Genomic DNA, 20632 nt, shown 5'->3' with positions numbered 1-20632 from the left:
ATTTTGTATAAGATAAAACTTTTCGACTGTATAAAAGGATTAAATTACCAACTGTGATCACCAAGTACCAATTTAGAGTTGTACACGGCATTCTCAAATAGGCTCTGTGGGTGTGTAAATACCCAAAACGTAATAATATTAGGCCAAGTAAAAATAGAATATAATCCAAGGAATGTTTAGCGTCCCCGCGCGCTTCCTTTTTACAGGACACCTCCTTTTTTTTTTTTGCTTAAGTATTTTTATGCACATTTTTTTTTTTTTTTTTTTGAAAAAGGGTTATTTTAAATGATCTCAGCAAAACAGAACAAAATCTGAATGTCTTGTCTGAATGCCTTGACCAAACTAATTCATTAATGTTTTGTGTATTTCAGCAGCAGAAAAAACATATTTGACATTCATGGCGGCCATCTTGAAATAAAAAATAAAAAGCCCCTCTTCCTTCCTTTTTTTGAGAAACCCAGACACTAAACATGTTTCTTTTTTTTTACTTGGCCTTATTGTAACAATAAAAAAAAATACAGGATATTTAAAATAGGCCTACATGTACCTCCTCTCAATTGCACCGCTTGTATCAAAGGAGAAGAAATTAATGGTCTAAGCAACCTTTTTTGCTGGCCATTTTGCTGCACTAAATTTCTCTGTAGTGCATCTGACCATGGAGGTAGAAAATCTGACTAAGTTGTGTTAACGGAGCTATTGGTCTGCGTTCAGACCACCACGTATTTAACAGAACTTTGTCACATCCTGCACTCTCTGTAACCGCAAAACCACAACAAACATTTACCGCCAATACGATTGCGCGCGCGTTTCCATGCATTTTTCATGTTATAGTCCACATACTGATATGAATAAAAAAATTCCTTTATGGCAGCATTTTATGCAGCCTTAAACGATTTATATATTAGGCCTATAAGAATATACTTTTTTCTGATTTCATATGAGGGGGGGGGGGCAACAGGGGGGGGGCAAGGGTTCTGAGCAGAGGGGGGGGGGGGGCCGGCCCCCCTGCCCCCCCTCTGGTTACGCCACTGAGCAGGGGGCCAGCTCGGTTAGTTTACCCATGATCTAGGTAAGTTTAGCCGAGTCAAATAAGTCCAAGTGTGGACGGTGGGAAAGTTAACCCGTCAGAATGTTACCCAGCGTCATGGTTAAGTTACCCAAAATATTAGTCCAGTGCGAACACGGCTTTAGTCGTCGCGCACTGCATGCACTCATTCTGTCAACATCGAGTGGAGCAGTTACGTGGGAATTTTAGCCTCTCTATGAAAAAACTATACAACGGTTATGACCAATTAGTAGGATTTCGTATGAACACAAATATTATGTTATTGTGTAATTTAAGATTTTTTTTTTTTGGAGTTAGATGGATGCTTTCTTTTTTTCAGTGGGTTAGTTAGTGGGTATATGAAGCTATCTATTGAAATGGGAGAACTTTTTACAGGCAACTCCGAGTTGTGTTCGTGTCCTTCGCAACTTTTTATGATTGCCTTGATGCCCTTTGAAATTTTTTTTAATTGCCTCGGTGCCCTAAATTTTCTACAAAAAAGTCAAGGCAAAACTGCCTTATCCCTTAAAAGCTGAAGTATCAGGGCTGAGGAAGTAGTATCACATTTGAGGAGAGCGTGTATGAAGAAGGTAAAAAATGGCCGCCATGACACTTTCCCCCACTCGGATTGCTTAAGAGTTTTGATATGTTATAGAGGACGTAATTCTGGGTATGAAACAGTTTACAGACTTTCTGTTGCAATTTGTCCAGAGGTTGACCCATTTTTTTTGCATGAAATGCCTGGACTATATTTAAATGAATGTTAAATACGTAGAAATGGAATCTGACATCAAACTGAAAAACTTCAAAATGTTGCTTGGTTTCATACAAGTGTTTTTAACTCACTTGGTGTATCTCGACATATATGCATAAAGTAATAAACCTGTGAAAATTTGGACTCAATTGGTTGTCGAATTTAGAGAAAAAAAAACCTTTTCGCACAAATAGTGTGCTTTCAGATACAATGTACCTTGATTGCGAGACCTTAGCAGAGGTCTCTTATTCAATTCAAATATTTATGTGAGAAATTACCTTTTTCTCAAAAACTACATGTACGCTACTTCAGAGGAAGCCGTTTCACACAATGTTTTATACTACCAACAGCTCTCCATTGCTTGTTACTAAGTAAGTTTTTATGCACTTACTTCAAGTAATTACCAATAGCATCCCATGCCAGTTATATCAAAATTTGGCTGGCACATGTATCCACAATATTGGATTCAGCACCCAAAAACTAGGTGCATGGGTGGGTTACCAACTTTTACTCAACAATGCTGCTCACCTCTTTGAAAAGAGCCCCAAAGGTTCTTTATATCAATTTTCTACAGAAAAGCAATACCTCCAACCCCATCCATGCCGAGTTTTCCTTCTTTTTACGCCCCGCCGGCGAAGCCAGCCGAAGGGGCATATAGTGTTTGCCTTGTCCTTCCGTGTGTGTGTGTGCGTGCGTGGGCATGTCTACTATTGCTAACCGAGGACATTAACAAAAGGGATCCGGGAAAAAGTCACACCGGGGACAGTCCTTGGTAGATTTTGTGTACAAAACCAATGGGATGTCTGAAAAATATATGTCCAAACAATGGGAGAACAAAGAGAAGTCCTCGGTTTACACCATAAACACAGCCGTGCGTGTGTGTGTGTGTGTGTGCACATCATCCTTGTCCGAGCGATATCTCAAGAAGGACTTTTGGACCCCCTCAGATAAATATAAAGCTCATTACAGCTAAAACAAAAGAAATGTTGTCCGAGCAATAACTCGCAAAGGACTTGGCGTATCAACTCCAAACTTGGTTTGTGCATTGGTCATGGGATCTTCCAGAAGCCTATTGTTTTTGGACTCCCTCAGATAAATATTAAGCTCATTATGGCTAAAACAAAAGAAATGTTGTCCGAGCAATAACTCGCAAAGGACTTGGCGTATCAACTTCAAACTTGGTTTGGGCATTGGTCATGAGATCCCCTAGTCGCCTATTGTTTTTGGACCCCCTCAGATAAATATTAAGCTCATTTTGGCTAAAACAATAACTCAAAAAGGACTTGGTGTAGCAACTCCTATCTCAGCGGGGCATTTGTGTTGTCAACACACCATTCTTGTTTTTGGCATCAAACTACAGTTCATGAAACACATAATACAAATTCACCCTTTTAAAATGGTGTAACCATTGTTTTTTATGTGATTCAATTTACTGATAGATCATTGTGTGTCTGACCAACTACGCAACGCTTCCAGACTAACTGAGGGATCATCCTATGTTGTTAACAGCCAACACTCTCAAGATCTTGCAGAAAGCCTCAACCTTAATCTTCAAACAGCGTGGACATCGCCTTCTCCATGTAAGTAGTGTCCACAAGTATGCTTTTGGACAATTAAATCATGAATGTTTTATGCTATAAAATGTTTGTGTTTGTAGATAATCAAATAGGCCGAAATAGCAAAAGAAAATCTTTTTCAGAGTTGAAACCAACGTTTCTTTTCAGAACCAGCCCAACTCAATTAGAGTTTATCATAACATGGTGTAACCACATACCTTTCTATTTAAAGTTTTTCTTAGTTGTGAATTGCTCATTAATGGTGTAATTTTTGCAGTCTTGACTGTTAAACCTATTTAAACGAACACAAATCTTTTGATACTTAACTCCAGAATCACCATGTACACAGTCTATGAAATGATAACAGGCGTATAAATAATTTATGCTCATGAACTAATTTGAAAGTTATGAAAAATCAACCAAAGCCCCTTTGAAAAAAATAGCATAGCTGCCAACTGTTTCAAATTGTTCGTAATTATTACGAATTTGAATTACGAAAATGCAAATTGCGTGTTAAAAATTTTAACTTTCCCGCCATAGAAAAAACCCGCCCTATTTCACACAAAAATAGTTTAAAATATTTGATTTTGATTTTCTTTTAAAAATAGGTATTGACTCGATGCCATTTTAAAAAGGGAATAAAAGAGTAGGCGACGAGTTCTTAATCAGCTGTTTAAAACTGGCAGGATCGTCGCCATGCAATACTTTATTCAACGGCCATGACCATGCAAGGTTTTAAACAGTTGCGAATCACTACTCTTTTATTCCCATTCATAAATGCCTTTTTGTGAAAAAGTGACACAGGTCCAGTGTAGACAATCTGTGACAAAAATCTTTAGCGAATTTTCAAAGTGTGTAAATTTTCAAAAACCTTTGTAAAAATGTTTTGAGTGCGTTGGGTTGTGTATACATGCATGCATGTATGGGAAACATAGATCATGTGCTGGTACTAACAGCTATAAATTGTCTTTGGCGTCTAAAAGACCTTGCATGCCAAACAAGCAAAGCCAGCCGGTCTTAAACAGCTCCAGCTATGTCTTTATCATTCGTTAAAAAAAAAAACATGACGCGCTCTCCAGCAATAGGAATAGCGAAACTGTCTGGGGTATTCATGAATGCCGTTTATATACACTGTATCACAACCCTCTGAAAGAATACTGAAGACATTCTGTTTTTATAGTACCAATATTTAAGTGCGTTGTAGGATACCAGCAACAGGTAAAAGTATAGGAAACGCGTGGAAACCAGCGACAGCATGCACACGTGTGGGGTAGACATATCTGTTTTCGGCGACCTGTCAAAATGCAGCACAACACACCGCGAGTCTGTTTTGTCTTCTACCCTACTTCGTACATGTACAAGTAACATTGTCAGAATAGTTGGAAAAATGATCGTTTCCAAAGGCTTCCAAAGGTAAACAGACAAGGTACAACTTGTCATGATAAATGAGGGGTACAGTGGTAAAATCCCAAAAAGAGAAGTCACCCTCATTGGGTGGGTAGGATCGCTGCTTGCAATCTCTGGCGATGTGTCCTTTCTTGTGACAGATATAGCATGTCCGCTCTGAGATAGGTTGAAATGCTGGTCGCTGATCCCGCTGACAGTTACTGGTTGGCTTTTGGTTGAACGGTTGATACATGTATGTGTTCGTTGCTTGAGGTTTGTCCTGCGTTGGCTGGGATGCATGCCTCTTGTCACTAAACTGCGTCCGGTTGTTGACTCTACCAAATGTTGAGCCTCTTGCTTCGACGAACTTCTCTGCAAGCGCCGACATACTCTCGATGGTCTCTGGTTTCCTTTCCTTTAAAAAAATAGCAAGGTCTGGTCCACAACCATTAATGAGTTGTTCTTTCAATATAAGATGTCTCAAACAGTTATACAGTAGTTCCTTTTTATTCCGGCTAAATGTATCCATCGGTCAAAATAATTTTCAAGTCGTGCAGAATACTGAATGACTGATTCTACCTGATCTGGTCTTGCTGTCCTGAATTTAGCACGAAACCCATCTTCAGTAAGATTGTATTGCTTGAACAAAGCTAGAATAGCTAAACAAGGCCTGACCAGTCAAAAGGGCACTCAAGTTCACTGCCAAGTCTCTTTGTCCCATCCTACAGATATAGCATACCGTTCAAATCTCTGAATGTAGGCATCAAGATCGTCTTTATCATCATTAAACATAGGTAATTTAGGAGTTCTACAAGGTTTTTTTATGTTTCTTTCCGCCACTTACCTCACTTACCTCACTTTTTCACCTGCATTTCTCTCTCTTGTTTCCTAAGTTATAATGCTTGTACTCTATCTTCTCTTGCTGCGTTCTCTCTCTCTCTCTCACAAAATCATGCAAATCTTGACCACTCAACCCAATCTCTTTACACAAATCAAGCCACTTATCCATCTTGAATACCTGTGTGGACACACGGGGCTCGCCTATGCGCACAAACGCAAGTAGAAAAAGCAGCACGCTACTTTGTACCAGCTTAGGGTGTAAGTCGAGACAGGTTGGAGACATCGATCTGCAAAATACAAATGTTTCTAAAACACGGAATTACATAAATCTCTAATTCAATATGAACAACACTATAAACAGTATTCACTGAATGATGGAACACTTGGTACATGGAATTGTTCTCTTTGGTCCTTTTGTTGACTCCCAGACAGGCCCCCATAAATGTCAGAACAATCCTATTTGTTTATTAAATAAAACAATCCTCTAGTTACACACAAAAACTCCCCATATAAATTAGGTCTCAAGCTCGGGGTCAGTATGACCAGTACTTATAATTGCAATTCAAAGTACTACTTTCACCTGGTCAAAAAAACTGAGATCTCCTTCTACGTATGCAGGAATAGTGATTCAGTAATCGTTGAAAAAACCTAACCACTTCCAGAACAAAAAGCAACAATGAATTATTATTTGTATTTCTAGGTCTTCGGTTCCACTTCAAAACCAAAGCCAACAGTTCGTCACTCAAAAGAGATTTTATGGTTGTACCCACAAGTTGGCCCTTTTTTTGAACTCCTGCGGTTGGTAACATTAAATCTCAGGCCTAGCTGGTCTCTGAACATCTCTGGATAAATATATTTCAATTTTTGGTTAGAAGCTGTCACTTATTATTTTGTTAACACTAACAGTGTACATGTATGTCTTCACAGAAAATGGTATTCTTTGAAACATTGTATTTTTTCTTTTTATCTTAGCATTGTTTTCGAAGGAAGCTTTTGAGAATACTGAGTTTCCACAGTTCAAAGCCAGGTAAGTTTTTTTTTTTTTTTTGGGGGGGGGGTGTTTCAGTTTGTTGTGGTTCTTTAGTTTTAAAGTTTTTTTTAAACCCTTTTTCACAAAATAACACTTAGAAAATAGAATTTCCCTGATGCAAACTGCTTACCGTAATTTTTGGCTTATGAACCCGTATTTTTCGGCTTATAAACCGTGCTTTATACGATGATTTTGTTCCTTTTTTGAAGTCCTGCAAGAAATTATTGCTACTTTGACGACTCCACCAACCTTGTCCACCGTTTCAATGCCATGCTTCGTATTCCTTGATGAATTAGTGATTAGGGGTTCTGTCCTCAAGAACTTCATTTGCAATAAAATCATCGAGATGCAACGATCGATAAACGCACAGAATTTAGGAACTTTGAACATTATTTATCAATGCACTTTGGGCTGCATCGCGCACGCCCTCAATCGATGAAAGTTATACATGTTTAAACATTATGCTTCAAGGCTGTACATTAATAACAATAATAATAAGACTTGTAATGCACACATATCCATCCTGCTGGGTGTTCAAAGCGCAGTAAAACCAAAAACAAAACAAAGAAAAACAGACGGAACAAAATTAGTCCTTGAGAACCTGTGACATAAGAAGAAGGGAAGTGATTTGAATTTTGTGGTACAAAGACATGATCTAAGATTAAGTGGTAGAGAGTTCCAGATGCGTGGCGCAGCTGAAAAAAAAGACCTACCACCCTATGAGTGTCGAGACTTGGGTTAATTGAGGAGAAGCATGGAACTTGATTGAAGATTCCTTGATGGAGTGTTAACTTGAAGCAGTTCAGAAATATAGTTTTAATTATGGGAATAAAAGTGTAGCGACGAGTTCTTTCACGGTCGTTTAAAACAGGCTGGGTTAAAACAGGCAGGGTCGTTGGGTCACTACTCTTTTATTCCCATTCATAAATGCCTTTTTGGTTAAAAGGCGTAATAAAGTAAGAAACTCTGTAAAACTTATCCGTTTCCGACTTGCTTGAGCTCTGTATGTACATGTACGACGTCCATGTGTTGCATTGTTATGACTGAGATGCCTGTTTCTGACAGTTTCTGGTTCCGTTCGTGCGCGTATAGTCTTGGTACAACACACTCTCTTTTTCCTGTAAAACACAGCGCTGCCAGCTCACCGACAGCGCCCGCATCGCCCGTAACAAGAAACGTCTTGCACCAAGATTAGCGCAGAGTATCCGCTCACAACTGGTTATAAACACTGGTCATTATCAAAGGTTTAAACACACTCTTTGCTAAGCAAAGAAAAATATTGCTCACTAGAAACACGTTACCAGCCAAAATAACAATAAGTTTACACTGTTTTGACTGAGCCTCACTCAATTTTTGCCGAGAAAATTTATCGAGCAGTATTTTCTGCTTAACAGCTTTATGTTTGGGCCTAATTTCTGATTGTGCGTGTGCGTACTCCATGTTACGAGCATTCTTTGCTTATACAGCCAGCGCAGACATTCAGCGCTTGCACTGTAGGTGGCAAATAGTGATTTAAAGCCGTTGGACACTTTTGGAACAGAAACAAAAAAAAGTTTATAGATTTACAAATAACTTACAGGGTCTGCAGAAGGTAATGGTGAAAGACTTCTCTTGAAATATTATACCATGAAATGCTTTACTTTTTGAAACAACATAATTAAAACAATTATCAATTCTCAATATCGAGAATTACGGATTTATTTTAAACACATGTCATGACATGGCGAAACTTGCGGAAACAAGGGTGGGTTTCCCGTTATTTTCTCCCAGCTCCAATGACTGATTGAGCCTAAATTGTCACAGGTTTGTTATTTTATATATAAGTTGTGATACACGAAGTGTGGGCCTTTGGACAACACTGTACCGAAAGTGTCCAACGGCTTTAAAGTGAACACAAAAATTACGATTGATACTTTTTAACTGGCATACTGAACACTTATACACCATTTGCTTGTGGTCAAATAAACTAGCCCCTTCCCTCCAATCCCCCCCCCCCATCACAGCGTTTACGCTAGATCAGGAAAGGTGGATTGAGATCCGACTATGGATCTGAGGCGCTAAAGGGGTGATATTATTTAATGGACAGTATTCTACGTAGGATGTTGGCTGTGCCGCTCGATGAGCTCTGATGACCACTCGGTCTTCATACTCTACATTCTGCTAATCTCAATCTCAAGGTCTTTGTACTTCGACAGCTTCTCTGTAACTTTAATTGAGGTGTTACGTTTGGAAGGTATGGACACATCAATTAGTATACACCTCTGGTCCTTCTTGTCCTTGATGATGATGTCGGGTCTATTGGCTTTAATCTCTCTGTGAGTGTGGATTGGCATGTCCCAGAGGATGGTGACTACATCATTCTCTGTGACCGTTGTCGGCTGGTGTTTGTATCACTCCCCTGTCGTGTCTATGTTGTAATGCCTGCATATCTTCCAGTGAAGGTATGCCGCTGCCTTATTGTGTCGATGAATATATTCCGTCTTCGCCAGCTCTGGGCATCTGGAGACAATGTGGTCTACGGTTTCTTCATATTTTCCGCAGATCCTACATTGTGGGTTCATTCCATCCTTGATGATGCGATGGTGAAATGATCTGGTGGCGAGACTCTGGTCTTGGGCGGCAATGATAAGGCCCTCCGTCTCTGCTTTCAGCCCAGTGTTTTTGAGCCATTGGTGTGTCTTCTGTTGGTCAACATCTGCTTCTTTCGTCCTTTTTGGATATTTCTCGTGCATTACCTTGTCTCCCAGGTTTTCTGTAGTTGTTTATGACCCTTGGTTTTTGCTGTCTTCTTAACTCCTTTTGCATAGATAGTTGTTGCTTCATTATCTGATGGTGTGATTTCTGAGTAGTCAAGTTCTCTTTTGAGTTTTACTGCTTCTTTTTCGATGGAGTAGAGCTTTTTTCTTGTTATCATGTTGTTTCACTATTTGGAGGAGTGGGTCTTTGTGTTCGTCAGATAAGCATCTAGACCGATTGTGGAGGTTTTGAAGGTCAGTTCAAGGTGGATCAGGCAACGTCTTTTTCCGTGTCTTTGCATCCATTCTCTTAATCTCCGACAGTTTCCAGTTGATGATATTGAAACTGTACGATACTACAGGTATTGCAATGGTGTTGATAGCTTCAAATCGATTGGCTGCATTAAGTTCACTCTTCAGTATCATCCGCACTCTTCTACATGTATAATACTCTTTTCGGACCTTCTCCTTCATGGCTGAGTGTTGTATGCCGTCACCTTCATTTATTCCAAGGTACTTGTATATTCCCTCTTGGCCCATCTCCTTGATTTTAGTGACAGTGTCAATGTCAAGGTCTGTTGTTTTGGTGAGTTTTCCCCTCTTGAAGGTGGCTTTGGCACGCTTATCGAGTCCGAACTCCATCCTGATGTCGTCACTGAAGGTCTTCACAATGGTGAGCAGACCCTTTTGCTGGTTGTCATTCTTTGAAAATGTCTTAAGGTCATCCATGTAGACAAGGTGGTTAAGTTTGCCATTTTCTGATGTGTATCCGTAACTACTGTTGTTCAGCAGGTTGCTAAGTGGTGCTAGCGCTAAACAGAAAAGTAGTGGTGGTAGAGAATCCCCTTGAAAAATCCCGCATCTGATGTTAATCGGTCTAGATGTTAATGACCCTTCTGCATGGTGGAGATTCAAGGTGGTTTTCCAGTTCACCATGCTTGCTGTGATGAAGTTGACAGTAGTTGGACATATTTTGTAGATTTCAAGGCATTTTCTTATCCAGGAATGAGGTACACTATCAAATGCCTTCTTGTAGTCAATCCACGCTGTTGATAAGTTTTTCTTCTTAGATTTGGCTTCTTCCAATATGGTTGTGTTGATCAGTAGCTGGTCTTTGCAGCCATAGCTTCCTTTTCTACATCCTTTCTGTTCTACTGGTAGCAAATTGTTTTTATCAAGAAAGCTATACATGTGTAGGTCCTCTCTGTTATGATGGAGGTGAGGATTTTGTACATTGTGGGCAGGCAGGTGATTGGTCTATAGTTCTTAGGGTTACGAGTCTCTTCCGACTTAGGGAGCAGGTATGTAGTTCCTCTTGTCAGCCATTCGGGGCATTTCTCTTGGTGTTTGACTATGTCGTTGTAGGCCAATGCAAGATCTTCGTGGATGCTAGGCAAGTTCTTGATCCAGAAATTCGCAATTCCGTCTAATCCCGGTGCCTTCCAGTTACTGGTTTTATTGATAGCTGCAGTGGTCTCAATGGTGTTTATATCTGACCATTCTTGGCTCGTTATATCTGTGTATTGGTCCTGTTGCTGTTGGATCCAGGTAGCTCGCACAATATGCATTTTGTTGTTTTCAAGGATCTTACTCCAAAACCCCTCAACTTCTTCTATAGTTGGTGGCTCGGTGACATTTATCTTCTTATTGCTTAGCTCACGGTATAATTTCTTTGCATCTTCTTTAAAGATCTTGTTTTGCCAAAAGAACTTGCTCCTTTTGTTGAATCTTTTGAGTCTCTGTGCCTTTGCTTAGATCTGTTGTTTCAGTATTTCTTTGGCAGTTGATACGTATGTCTTCCTGACATTTGATTTTAAATTTTCGTTCCAGATGTTTTCTTTTCCTGTCTTTGATGTTGGAATGCTTTTCAACTTCGCTCAGGAGTGATATACATGTAGCTGCCACGTAGTTTCCTAATCTCCTTCTCTATTTTCTCCTTCTCTTCCGCTTCATTTCTTGCCTAGGTTTCTCTCCCACTGTGTGTGCAATGGTTGAAGCGGTTGCGTAATGAGTTGGTTTATCTCTGTTAGGTTCAAAGGTCTCATCATCTCAGCTGTGATATTTTGGATGGCTTCATTGGCAAGTCTAAGGACTTCTATGGACAGGTTTTTCTTTATTTTGGGGATTCGTGGTCGTTTTTCGAAAGACATTTCCATCAGTGTTTCAAATTTCTGCTTGATGCTGTTTATCATTTCGTTTAACTTTACATTATCTCCTTCTTGGGTAGTCTCTGTTTGGTGCTGTGTCATTGGGGGGTCAGCAGTGGCATTTCTTGTTGGTTCTTCTTCCTCAGCAGCGGTAGCTATCTCATCTGGATTGTCACTAACTATATCGATGTGGTTGATGATGCTCACCCTTATCTTTCCTCTGATGTTTTCAAGTTCCATTGCTGTTGGACGTTGTTTGCATACAATGTCACGTCTAACGTTGGAGAGTTTGTTGGCATCCAGATTCAGTCTGTCTGCTGCGTGTTGTTTTTGCCAGATATTATAGGCGGCTTTGGTTGTTGATGTCTGAGTCGGGTTTAGAGAAGCGGTGTAGAATGCTTCCATAGCATCTTTATACTCTTCCTGGGACCATTTGTGTCTTGTTCCATTTTTCGGGTTTTCAGTTGTTGCACATAGAGGGCCACTTTGAGGTGCGTCCTCTGCATGGGGTTCCTCTAGTACTGGGCAGCATACTTTTCGATCCCAATCTGGTTCCTCACTGGAGATCGCGGTCCATGTTGACCCACGTGACGACCGATGCGATTTGATGATCTGGTAAGTTGGAGTGGCGTAGTGTTACTAGCTGTCGGCATGGTCTTTCGGTAGATGGTGGTAGAGCTCGGTTGCCAAACATGCATTGCCTGGTCTGTGACATGGGCGAAGGGGGTTGAACTTCTACGCTCATCATTACTTTGAAAGTTACGTCAACAAAGGCGAGACTACAAATCATTGCGCGTAGTTCTTTGCTACTGCGTCGTTATGAGAGTTCTAAGGCGATGCGTTAAAGGCGTGGGCGTTGTGTTTTCCCGCAACGAACAAAGTTGCACCACTGAATTCAAATTTGAAGTGTATTTTATCGATGAAAAACTACTTTTCTCACCTCCATTTTGCAGAAATTTGATGTCGTAGTAGTTCCTAACTATGTCACATGAATTTTACTTACTCCAAACTTGGCGATTTTCTGATTAGGGGATCTCCAAATTTTATGGCAAAATTTCGGAGCACGATGTTCGCCCTGTTTATTATTATTATTTCATTTTATCACAGCATGCAAAAGAAAGATCTCATTTTCCTTTGTGCCGGTAACTCCTCGAGTTGGGCTACGTCCCGTAGCCTTAGATCTCAAGGGTCTTTCTCAGGATCCTCGCTGTTCCCAAAAGCGCTGCCTTCTGTAACAGATCTACCCTCACTTTTGTCCCTATTTCATCTAGATGTTTCCCCAGTGCTTTGGGAATGGTGCCAAGTGCTCCAACCACCACGGGGACTACTTTTACCTTTACCTGCCAAATCTTACGAAGTTCCCTGGCCAGGTCCTGGTACTTCTCGATCTTTTCCATCTCCTTCGAAGCTACCCTTATGTCACCTGGCACAGCTATGTCAATGAGATGACACATCTTCTTCGTCTTATCTAATAGCACAACATCCGGACGCCTATGTTGTATAACATGATCGGTCTGAATGTTAAAGTCCCATAGGATCTTGACCTGGTCGGTCTCTACAACTTTCTCCGGAACATGGTCGTACCATTTCGCAAGCACTTTGACACCATACTTGTTACACAGATCCCAGTGAATCACCTTGGCCAGCTTGTCATGTCTTCCTTTGTACTCCGTCTGGGCCATCTTACTGCATCTGCTAACAATATGAAATACAGTCTCCTCTGCTTTATTGCACATTCTACACATAGGAGAGACGTTTGCTTTCTCTATCCTTGCCTTCATTACATTTGTCCTTAGAGACTGGTCTTGCGCCGCAGTAATCAAGCCCTCTGTTTCCTTCTTTAGTTCTCCACTCTTTAACCAATTCCATGACTTGCTGCTGGCCACTTCCTCAGTACACCTCAAGAACAGGCCATGAAGTGGTTTGTTCCTCCAATCTTGATGTCTTTCCTCCTTCCTTTCCCTCTTGTACTCCTTCGGCCCAACTTCGTCTGCCCTCGTGTACCTTTGTGCAACTTTCAACAAGCTCTCCTCGGTCCTCCTGACATGACAATGCAAGCTTCTGCGCTCGATGTTAACACTGTCCGCCACGCTAAGCAAACCCTCTTCCTTTCGGAAGATAGAGTCTACTAACATTTGACCGCGGATGTAGCATGCCATGCATGGTCATTAGTTTTCTTGTCCTCCTGTCAGTGACATCTAGATCTTCCTTAGTCCACTCGACAATACCCGCACTGTACCTCATCAAAGACACGGCCCATGTGTTAATCGCCTTAATCATGTTCCCCCTGTTTAGTTTAGACTTCAAACATTTCTTTACACGCCTGATGTATTCTGCCTTCAGCCTTACCTTTGATTCCTTGTGAAGGACATGGTCCGATTCAAGTACACCAAGATACCGATAACTCTCCTCCTCACCCAAAGCCCTCAACTGTGCACCATCTGGCAGAGCAATGCCATCGGAATGTACCCTCTTCCCCCTCTTCATGGTCATTGAAGCACATTTCTCCAGACCGAACTGCATCCCAATGTCATCACTGAAAATCCTGACGGTCTGCACCAAAGAGTCGATCTCGGCCTCATTCTTCGCAAACAACTTCAAATCGTCCATAAAAAGCAGATGATTGATCTTACATCCGTCCTTCTTCATTACATAACCTGCACTCACCTTCCTTAGAATCATCGACAGGGGCATCAGTGCAAGAACAAACAGCAGCGGAGACAGAGAGTCACCTTGGAAAATACCTCTTCTTATGCATACCTTGCCCAGATTATCATTGTTGGCTGTCAGATTTGTTCGCCACGTCTTCATGCTCTCACCTAAAAGACGTTTTACTGCATCAGCCACTCCAACCATATCCAGACATTCCATTATCCATGTGTGCGATACCATGTCATACGCCTTCTTGTAGTCAATCCACGCCATTGCCAAATTAGTCTTTCTGCTCCTGCAGTCCTTCAGTACAGCCTTATCGATGATAAGTTGATACTTCGTACCTCTGGACCGCTTCTTACAGCCTTTCTGCTCCTCCGGAAACAACTGCTGGTCATCCATATGGCGATATAGGTCTTCTGCAATCATACTGGTCAAGAGTTTATACATCACAGGTAAGCACGTGATTGGTCTATAATTACTGGCAATGTTACCTTTCTTGACATCCTTCATGATCAGCACTGTTTTTGCCTCAGTCATCCAAGATGGGACCTTACCCTGTACTAGACAGTCTTGCAATTGTAGGGCCATTCGCTCATGCAAACTACGGAAGTTCTTCACCCAGTACCCATGCACATGGTCCAGACCCAGGGCTTTCCAATTTGGCACCCTTCTTGCTGTTGTACCCCTCTCAATTCATCTTTCACATCTGTTAGCCATTCCGCTTGTCAGTTGTGTTTTACTGGTTTGTCCCAAATACCACCCCAGAAAGTTTTTGCCTCTGTTGGTCTCGGGCCCGCTTGCGTGCTGTCAGCCTTCCCATCCAATTCCTTAAACAACTGACGCTGATTGGTGTTAAATAATCTATTCTGGTGAAATTGCCTAACCCTGTCGTCATACCTCTTCACTTTTGCAGCCTTAGCCTTAACCCTTTGCTTAATCTCCTCTATTACAACACTCACACTCTTACGTTTGACGTTGTACTTTGTCATAATTGTATTCTTTAAGTCTGAACTATTCAATAAACCCTTATTCATTTGTTCTATTCTACTGAGATCTCTTCGCAAATCTTTAATTTGACCCTCCAGCCGACGTTTCCACCATGGTGTACTGTTCCCTTGTTGAGACACCTTTACCCCTAACTTTTCCCCTACTACAACTGCCCCTGCAAAAATAAGATGGTTAGTTTCCGATAAATTATCCGTACTTACCGACCCAAGGACTTTACTTACCACGGCTGACATTTCTGTCAGCCTTTTCCTTGGGAAAATAATAATATTATAATATTATAATATTATTATTATTATTATTATTATTATTATTATTATTATTATTATTATTATTATTATTATTGTTGTTGTTGTTGTTGTTGTTGCTGCTGCTGCTGCTGCTGCTGCTGCTGCTGCTGCTGTTAATTACTACTACTGCTGCTGCTGCTGCTGCCGCTGCCGCTGCCGCCGCCGCCTGCTGCTGCTGCTATTATTATTTTTACCCCACATTGATGATGTGTTCCTATTAATTAAAAAAAAAGTCATTTGTGGATCTTGTTAATTTTGATTGACCATAGGATTCCGGCATTGATACATTACAAGAACACATTTCTGGTATTCTGTGAGGCAAGATTTGATGGCGTGGAAGACTGGGGTAACATGATGCTGAGCATGCGACGTGGACTGCAAAAAGGAAGGGAGGTCACATGGGAAAGAATACGACTTCTTGCTAGTATAAGTGGTTTCAGGTAAGAAAGCTCCAGACAGCTCAAATTCAATGATAGAAACAGAGTGGGCAGATTTGTGTTTTATCTTCTAACAATATTGTTTTGAGTTTCACCATACTGGATGGGTGCTGTTATTGGTCCTTTCTAGGTCCTACCGAAGAGTATGATTTCAAGATGGAAGAGTTTTGGTCTTTGCTTAAGGAATCTATATCTGAAAAAAAGTTTGTGAATTGGTAGTGTAGTTCTTGAGATTTCCCACTTCCAGTTGACCCTGAAGAAGAGATCAACAGGGGGTCATGGTATTTCAAGATTAATATTTAATGTTTGATCCCTAAGGTGTCTAAAACAGGTGTCTCAAAAAGAACTGCATGTATACACTTTTGAAATGGCTACCGAGTACAAAATATATGAAAGGGGTAATATATGTATGGATAGCTTGTGAGCTCAACTTTCATAGGAGACCAAAGGGCCTGAAAATATTTCATGCTTGGGTGAGCACTGCTCAGGGTGAGCACTGCTCATTTTTATAAAGGGTGTGAAAATTAGGTTTCGCAGGAATTACATTAGCCTTCCTATTTGTGAGAGGTAGCTTACATACATGTAAGTCCTTTAGAGCTTACAAAATTGAGGCTGAATGAGTTTTATGGTTTTTTAAACCAAACTTTTATGCCTGAGTGAATTGGAATTCCTTTTTTTTATTGTAGCATTGTATATTTCCCAAGTAGACTCAGTGGTGTGTTTATGGGAGTCAGGATGGGGGGATGGTACATATTGTAATTTCCATGTTATTACAAACAGTTATTTTTAGGTGTTCGGGCCAACAGCCCGGAAGACCTGTTATTTTTGTGTGTTTTTTTATTTTTATTTTTATTAGGTGTTCAGACAGTTTCGCTTTTCCTATTGGTGGAGAGCGCGTCACGTGGGTGTGTATAAACCTTTGTTTATGACCAGTAAAAAGTGTTGAAACATGGGCGTGACCCGCGAGCTTGCACCTGTGCTTATAAGACAGTTTCTTCATTCCTATTGGTCGAGAGCAACGGCCGGGACAGTTGTGCCACATCACGCGATATGGGCGACGCGCACAGCATTCCCTTATAAGGAGTTGTTTACCCAAAGGCCTTACCATTTCATAGCTGGAGGGGTGTTGTGTTAAAAGAAATCATTGAACAATTATATTTTTGCATTTATTTTACTTTTTGACCAAAAAGTGTGATGTTTTTGACCAAAAAAGGTATTTATGAATGGGAACCAAAGTGTGTTGAATCGGTTTTCAACTAGTGGTTTAAACCCGCCGAGGCCTGGTTCTTGATAATTTACATGGACTTAGTCTCGGTAAAATTATCAAGAACCAGGCCTCGTTGGGTTTAAACCACTAATTGAAACCTCTTCACCACACATTGATTCCCTTAGTCCACCATCTGGTGTATTACGTACTGTGGTTGTTGTGTGCATGCGAGGGTGTGGATATATACAGTGCAGGTGGGTGAACAGTGAACGTGCGGCTAAAAACAGCTCAGGCTGACCTAGTGGAGCTGGACTGACTGTAGACCCTGCTTAAAACTAGCAAGAGTTGTACAGTTGATCAGGTCTACCGGGAGATTGTTCCATATCCTAATGCTATTGGGAAAAAATGACTGTGTGTAGACCCCTGTCCTGGTGAATGGTATCATGCATTTGTAAGAATGACCCCTCAAGGAAACAGTGCATGGTGCCAGAACTGTGTGTGGGACGTCAACCAGGTTGTTCACGATCCTGTACATCATAACTGCCCCGTGGCCTGTGCATGCCGTTCTTGATGTGTGGTCCACTGAAGTTGGCTGATCATGGCAGTTACACTACTTGTTCTGTAGTCTCCAAGCACAAAGCGTGCATAGCGTCGCTGCACCATTTCTAATTTTTGAGTGTAGCTAGTTGTCTGGGGTCCCATATCATGCTGGAGTACTCTACAATGGGGCGCACTAGGGTCTTGTAGCACAGCTCCTTTGTTTTCCCGGGACAGTAATGTATGTTGCGCTGCAAAAAAGCCCTTATGGAGTTTGCTTTGTTGGTGATACTGTTGATGTGATGATTCCAGCTTAGGGTTTTGTGAATGTTAACCCCCAAGATTTTTTGCAGAGTCGACTTCTTCCAGAGTGTGGTTGTGAATTGTGTATGTTTGCTTGATGAACTTCCTTTTGTTGGTGACATGGATAACCTGGCACTTCTTGGGGTGGAACTCCATTTTCCAATCACTCTCCCATTGCTGTACATGTAGTTGGTCTGGGTCCTGTTGCAGTATAGATGCATCTACCTCTGTCTTGATGTTACAATACAGGATACAGTCATCTGCAAATAATCTGGCTGTTGTGCCCTGTGAAACACAGTCAGGAAGGTCAAAGAACAGTAATAGTCCAAGAACACTTCCTTGTGGCATTCCAGATAGTACTGGTGCAGGGATTGAAGTAGCTCCATCTAAGGTGACTTGTTGAGTGCAGTTTTCTAGGAAATTGCTGACCCACTGGCTTATGTTGCCATAATTTCCATAGTAGTTGAGCTTGTGTAGCAACCTTTGATGCGGCACCTTGTCAAAGGCTTTTGAAAAATCTTACAGGATGACATCTATTTGGCCTTTGGCATCAATAGAGCTAGCAAGATCTTGGATAGTCAACAGTAGTTGTGTATCACATGAGCGCTGTTTCCTGAATCCAAACTGAGCATTGGTGGGAATGTGGTTTCTGTCGCAGTGGCTCAGGATCTGGCTACATAACACATGCTCCAGCATAATACAGGTTATCTAAGTCAGTGACACAGGTCTGTAGCTCTCTGGCTTATTCCTTCTCCCTTTTTGAAGATGGGGGTGACGTTGGCTTCCTTCCATTCCTCCAGTAAGACACCTTGATTGATAGAAGCTTGGAAGAATAAAGCAAGAACTGGAGCAAGTTCATTTGACAACTCCTTCAATACCCTGGATGGTATACCGTCCGGACAAGCCGCTCTAAGGATGTTAAGACCATCAGGTAACTTTTTAACTCCTTTGGATGACGCAGTAAAAGAACCCATGGAGGGAAATGGACTTGGGCCTTTGTTTTTGATGGTTTCCTTGTCCTCGTCGTGGTCGAAAACTGAGGAGAACTGTTCATTCAATATATTTGCTTTTGTCAAATTGTCCGAGTACCTCACGCTGTTTCTTGCTTTAAGCGGAGAGACACCAGAATTGTCACATTTTTTGCTTTTGATGAAACCCCAGAATCATTTGGGGTTAGTTGTCGACTCAGGGCTGATAGTGTTGTTGAGGTACTCACTGTACGCATGTCTACAGGCAGACCTTGTAGCCTTCTTTAAGTGTTGGTAGCACTGGAAATCCTTTGGCTTTTTGGTCTTCCTGGCTTTGGTAAAACTCCGCTTTTTACGTCGGGTTAATCGTTGCAGTGAGGTTGTGATCCAGGGTTGATTGAACCTTTATGATGACATTTTAGAAGGAACGTTATCCAGGATGGTAAGCAATGCTGACTTGATGTCAAACCACATCTGGGAAATTGGACTGGTAACATTGTGCTTATCAACAAACTCTTTCTGGAACTTGCAGCATTCCTCCTTCATTCTCTCTGTACTGGCTCTTTTCCACAGATGGATTTTACGCTTCACTGGCTTGCACCGTTGGGGTGTGATACCCGAGTCAGTGAAAACAATTTCATGATCTCCAATTGCTGGTAGGGGAGTACACTTATTCACCAAGGAAGGACGGTTAGTAAGAAACAAGTCCAATGTGTTTTCACCTCTTGTTGGAAAAGTGACCATCTGTTGTAAGCCACAGTTTTGAAGAAATTCAAGGAAGCGCTCATTCAACTGTTTAGGATATTGTCTGCCAGCAATTGTCGAGCTCTCCCAATTGATATCATGATGTTCGTGACGTCAATCGAGGTGCGATATTTGAAGAGAAAATGAGTAGTCTGGCCCCGTACACTATGTCTGGATACCTGATCGGTATGATGCCTACGTACAGAACTACGGTCACAGTTCAGACTGCACGCACTGTATGGCTGCTGTGCGGACGGTCCACCCGGATTACTCAGCACGGTTAATCGCATGCAGTGACGCTTAGCGCAAGCTAAAACATGCTCTTAAAGTTGAAACAATACCTGATTGTTTTCACGTTAGGCAAATGCTCGTCACGTCAGGTTTCAGGTACCTTCTTCGACTTCCCACTAGCTGGAAAAATTGTTGGGATGGCGCCATGTTTTAGAAAAGAACTTTTCTCTTCATGTCAAAATGTGTGGTGTATTCCAGATTCTCGAAGCACGATGGCTCGTAGTGTTTGTTACACTTAGCGCTGGAAAATACTAGACCCGACCACTTTGCAAAATGACCCCATCTTTAGTTGTTTTGCTGCATCCAGCAGCAATACACCTGGTCGACATTGCCAGAAAAATGCAAGAAGTAAACGTTTTTTTCGAAACGTACAAACTCAAGACTAGGACTTTCATGTACTTGCACGTACATGTGTTCGATGTTCATTCGAGGCAAAGTCTGCCTCAATTGACGCCACAAAAGGGGTAGGCGGAGTCACCCCCCAAATAACTTTATCTATTTTTTAAACCACACAAGCTGTATACAAAAATGGATACATTGGTGACCTTCTCGTGACCTTTTGACCTGTCTAAACTGGAAGTACCTGTAACATACTTTGACAAGGCGTTATTTAATGGCTTTTAGGTTGATATAAGGGTCGTCTTAACCTTTTGATGCTTTACCATTACATAATACAACTCTGGCAAAGGTCTAGTTTAAAAA

At 41.3% G+C, this 20632-nt stretch overlaps 1 protein-coding gene across 1 annotated transcript in view; it reads left to right on the top strand.

Annotated features, from left to right (window-relative positions):
• LOC139939500 (sialidase-3-like) overlaps positions 1 to 20632 on the top strand; it is a 78720-nt gene that overhangs the window by 24619 nt on the left and 33469 nt on the right. The window contains exons 3-5 of the mRNA XM_071935465.1: positions 3239 to 3379; positions 6554 to 6608; positions 15713 to 15883. Of these exons, the coding sequence (XP_071791566.1) occupies positions 3239 to 3379; positions 6554 to 6608; positions 15713 to 15883 (367 nt within the window). The remainder of the gene's footprint in view (positions 1 to 3238; positions 3380 to 6553; positions 6609 to 15712; positions 15884 to 20632) is intronic.

This window comes from Asterias amurensis, chromosome 7, assembly GCF_032118995.1.
Source record: "Asterias amurensis chromosome 7, ASM3211899v1".
Classification (NCBI taxonomy): domain Eukaryota; kingdom Metazoa; phylum Echinodermata; class Asteroidea; order Forcipulatida; family Asteriidae; genus Asterias; species Asterias amurensis.
Note: the sequence above shows the minus strand (reverse complement) of the source record. Positions and strands in the feature narration are given on the sequence as shown.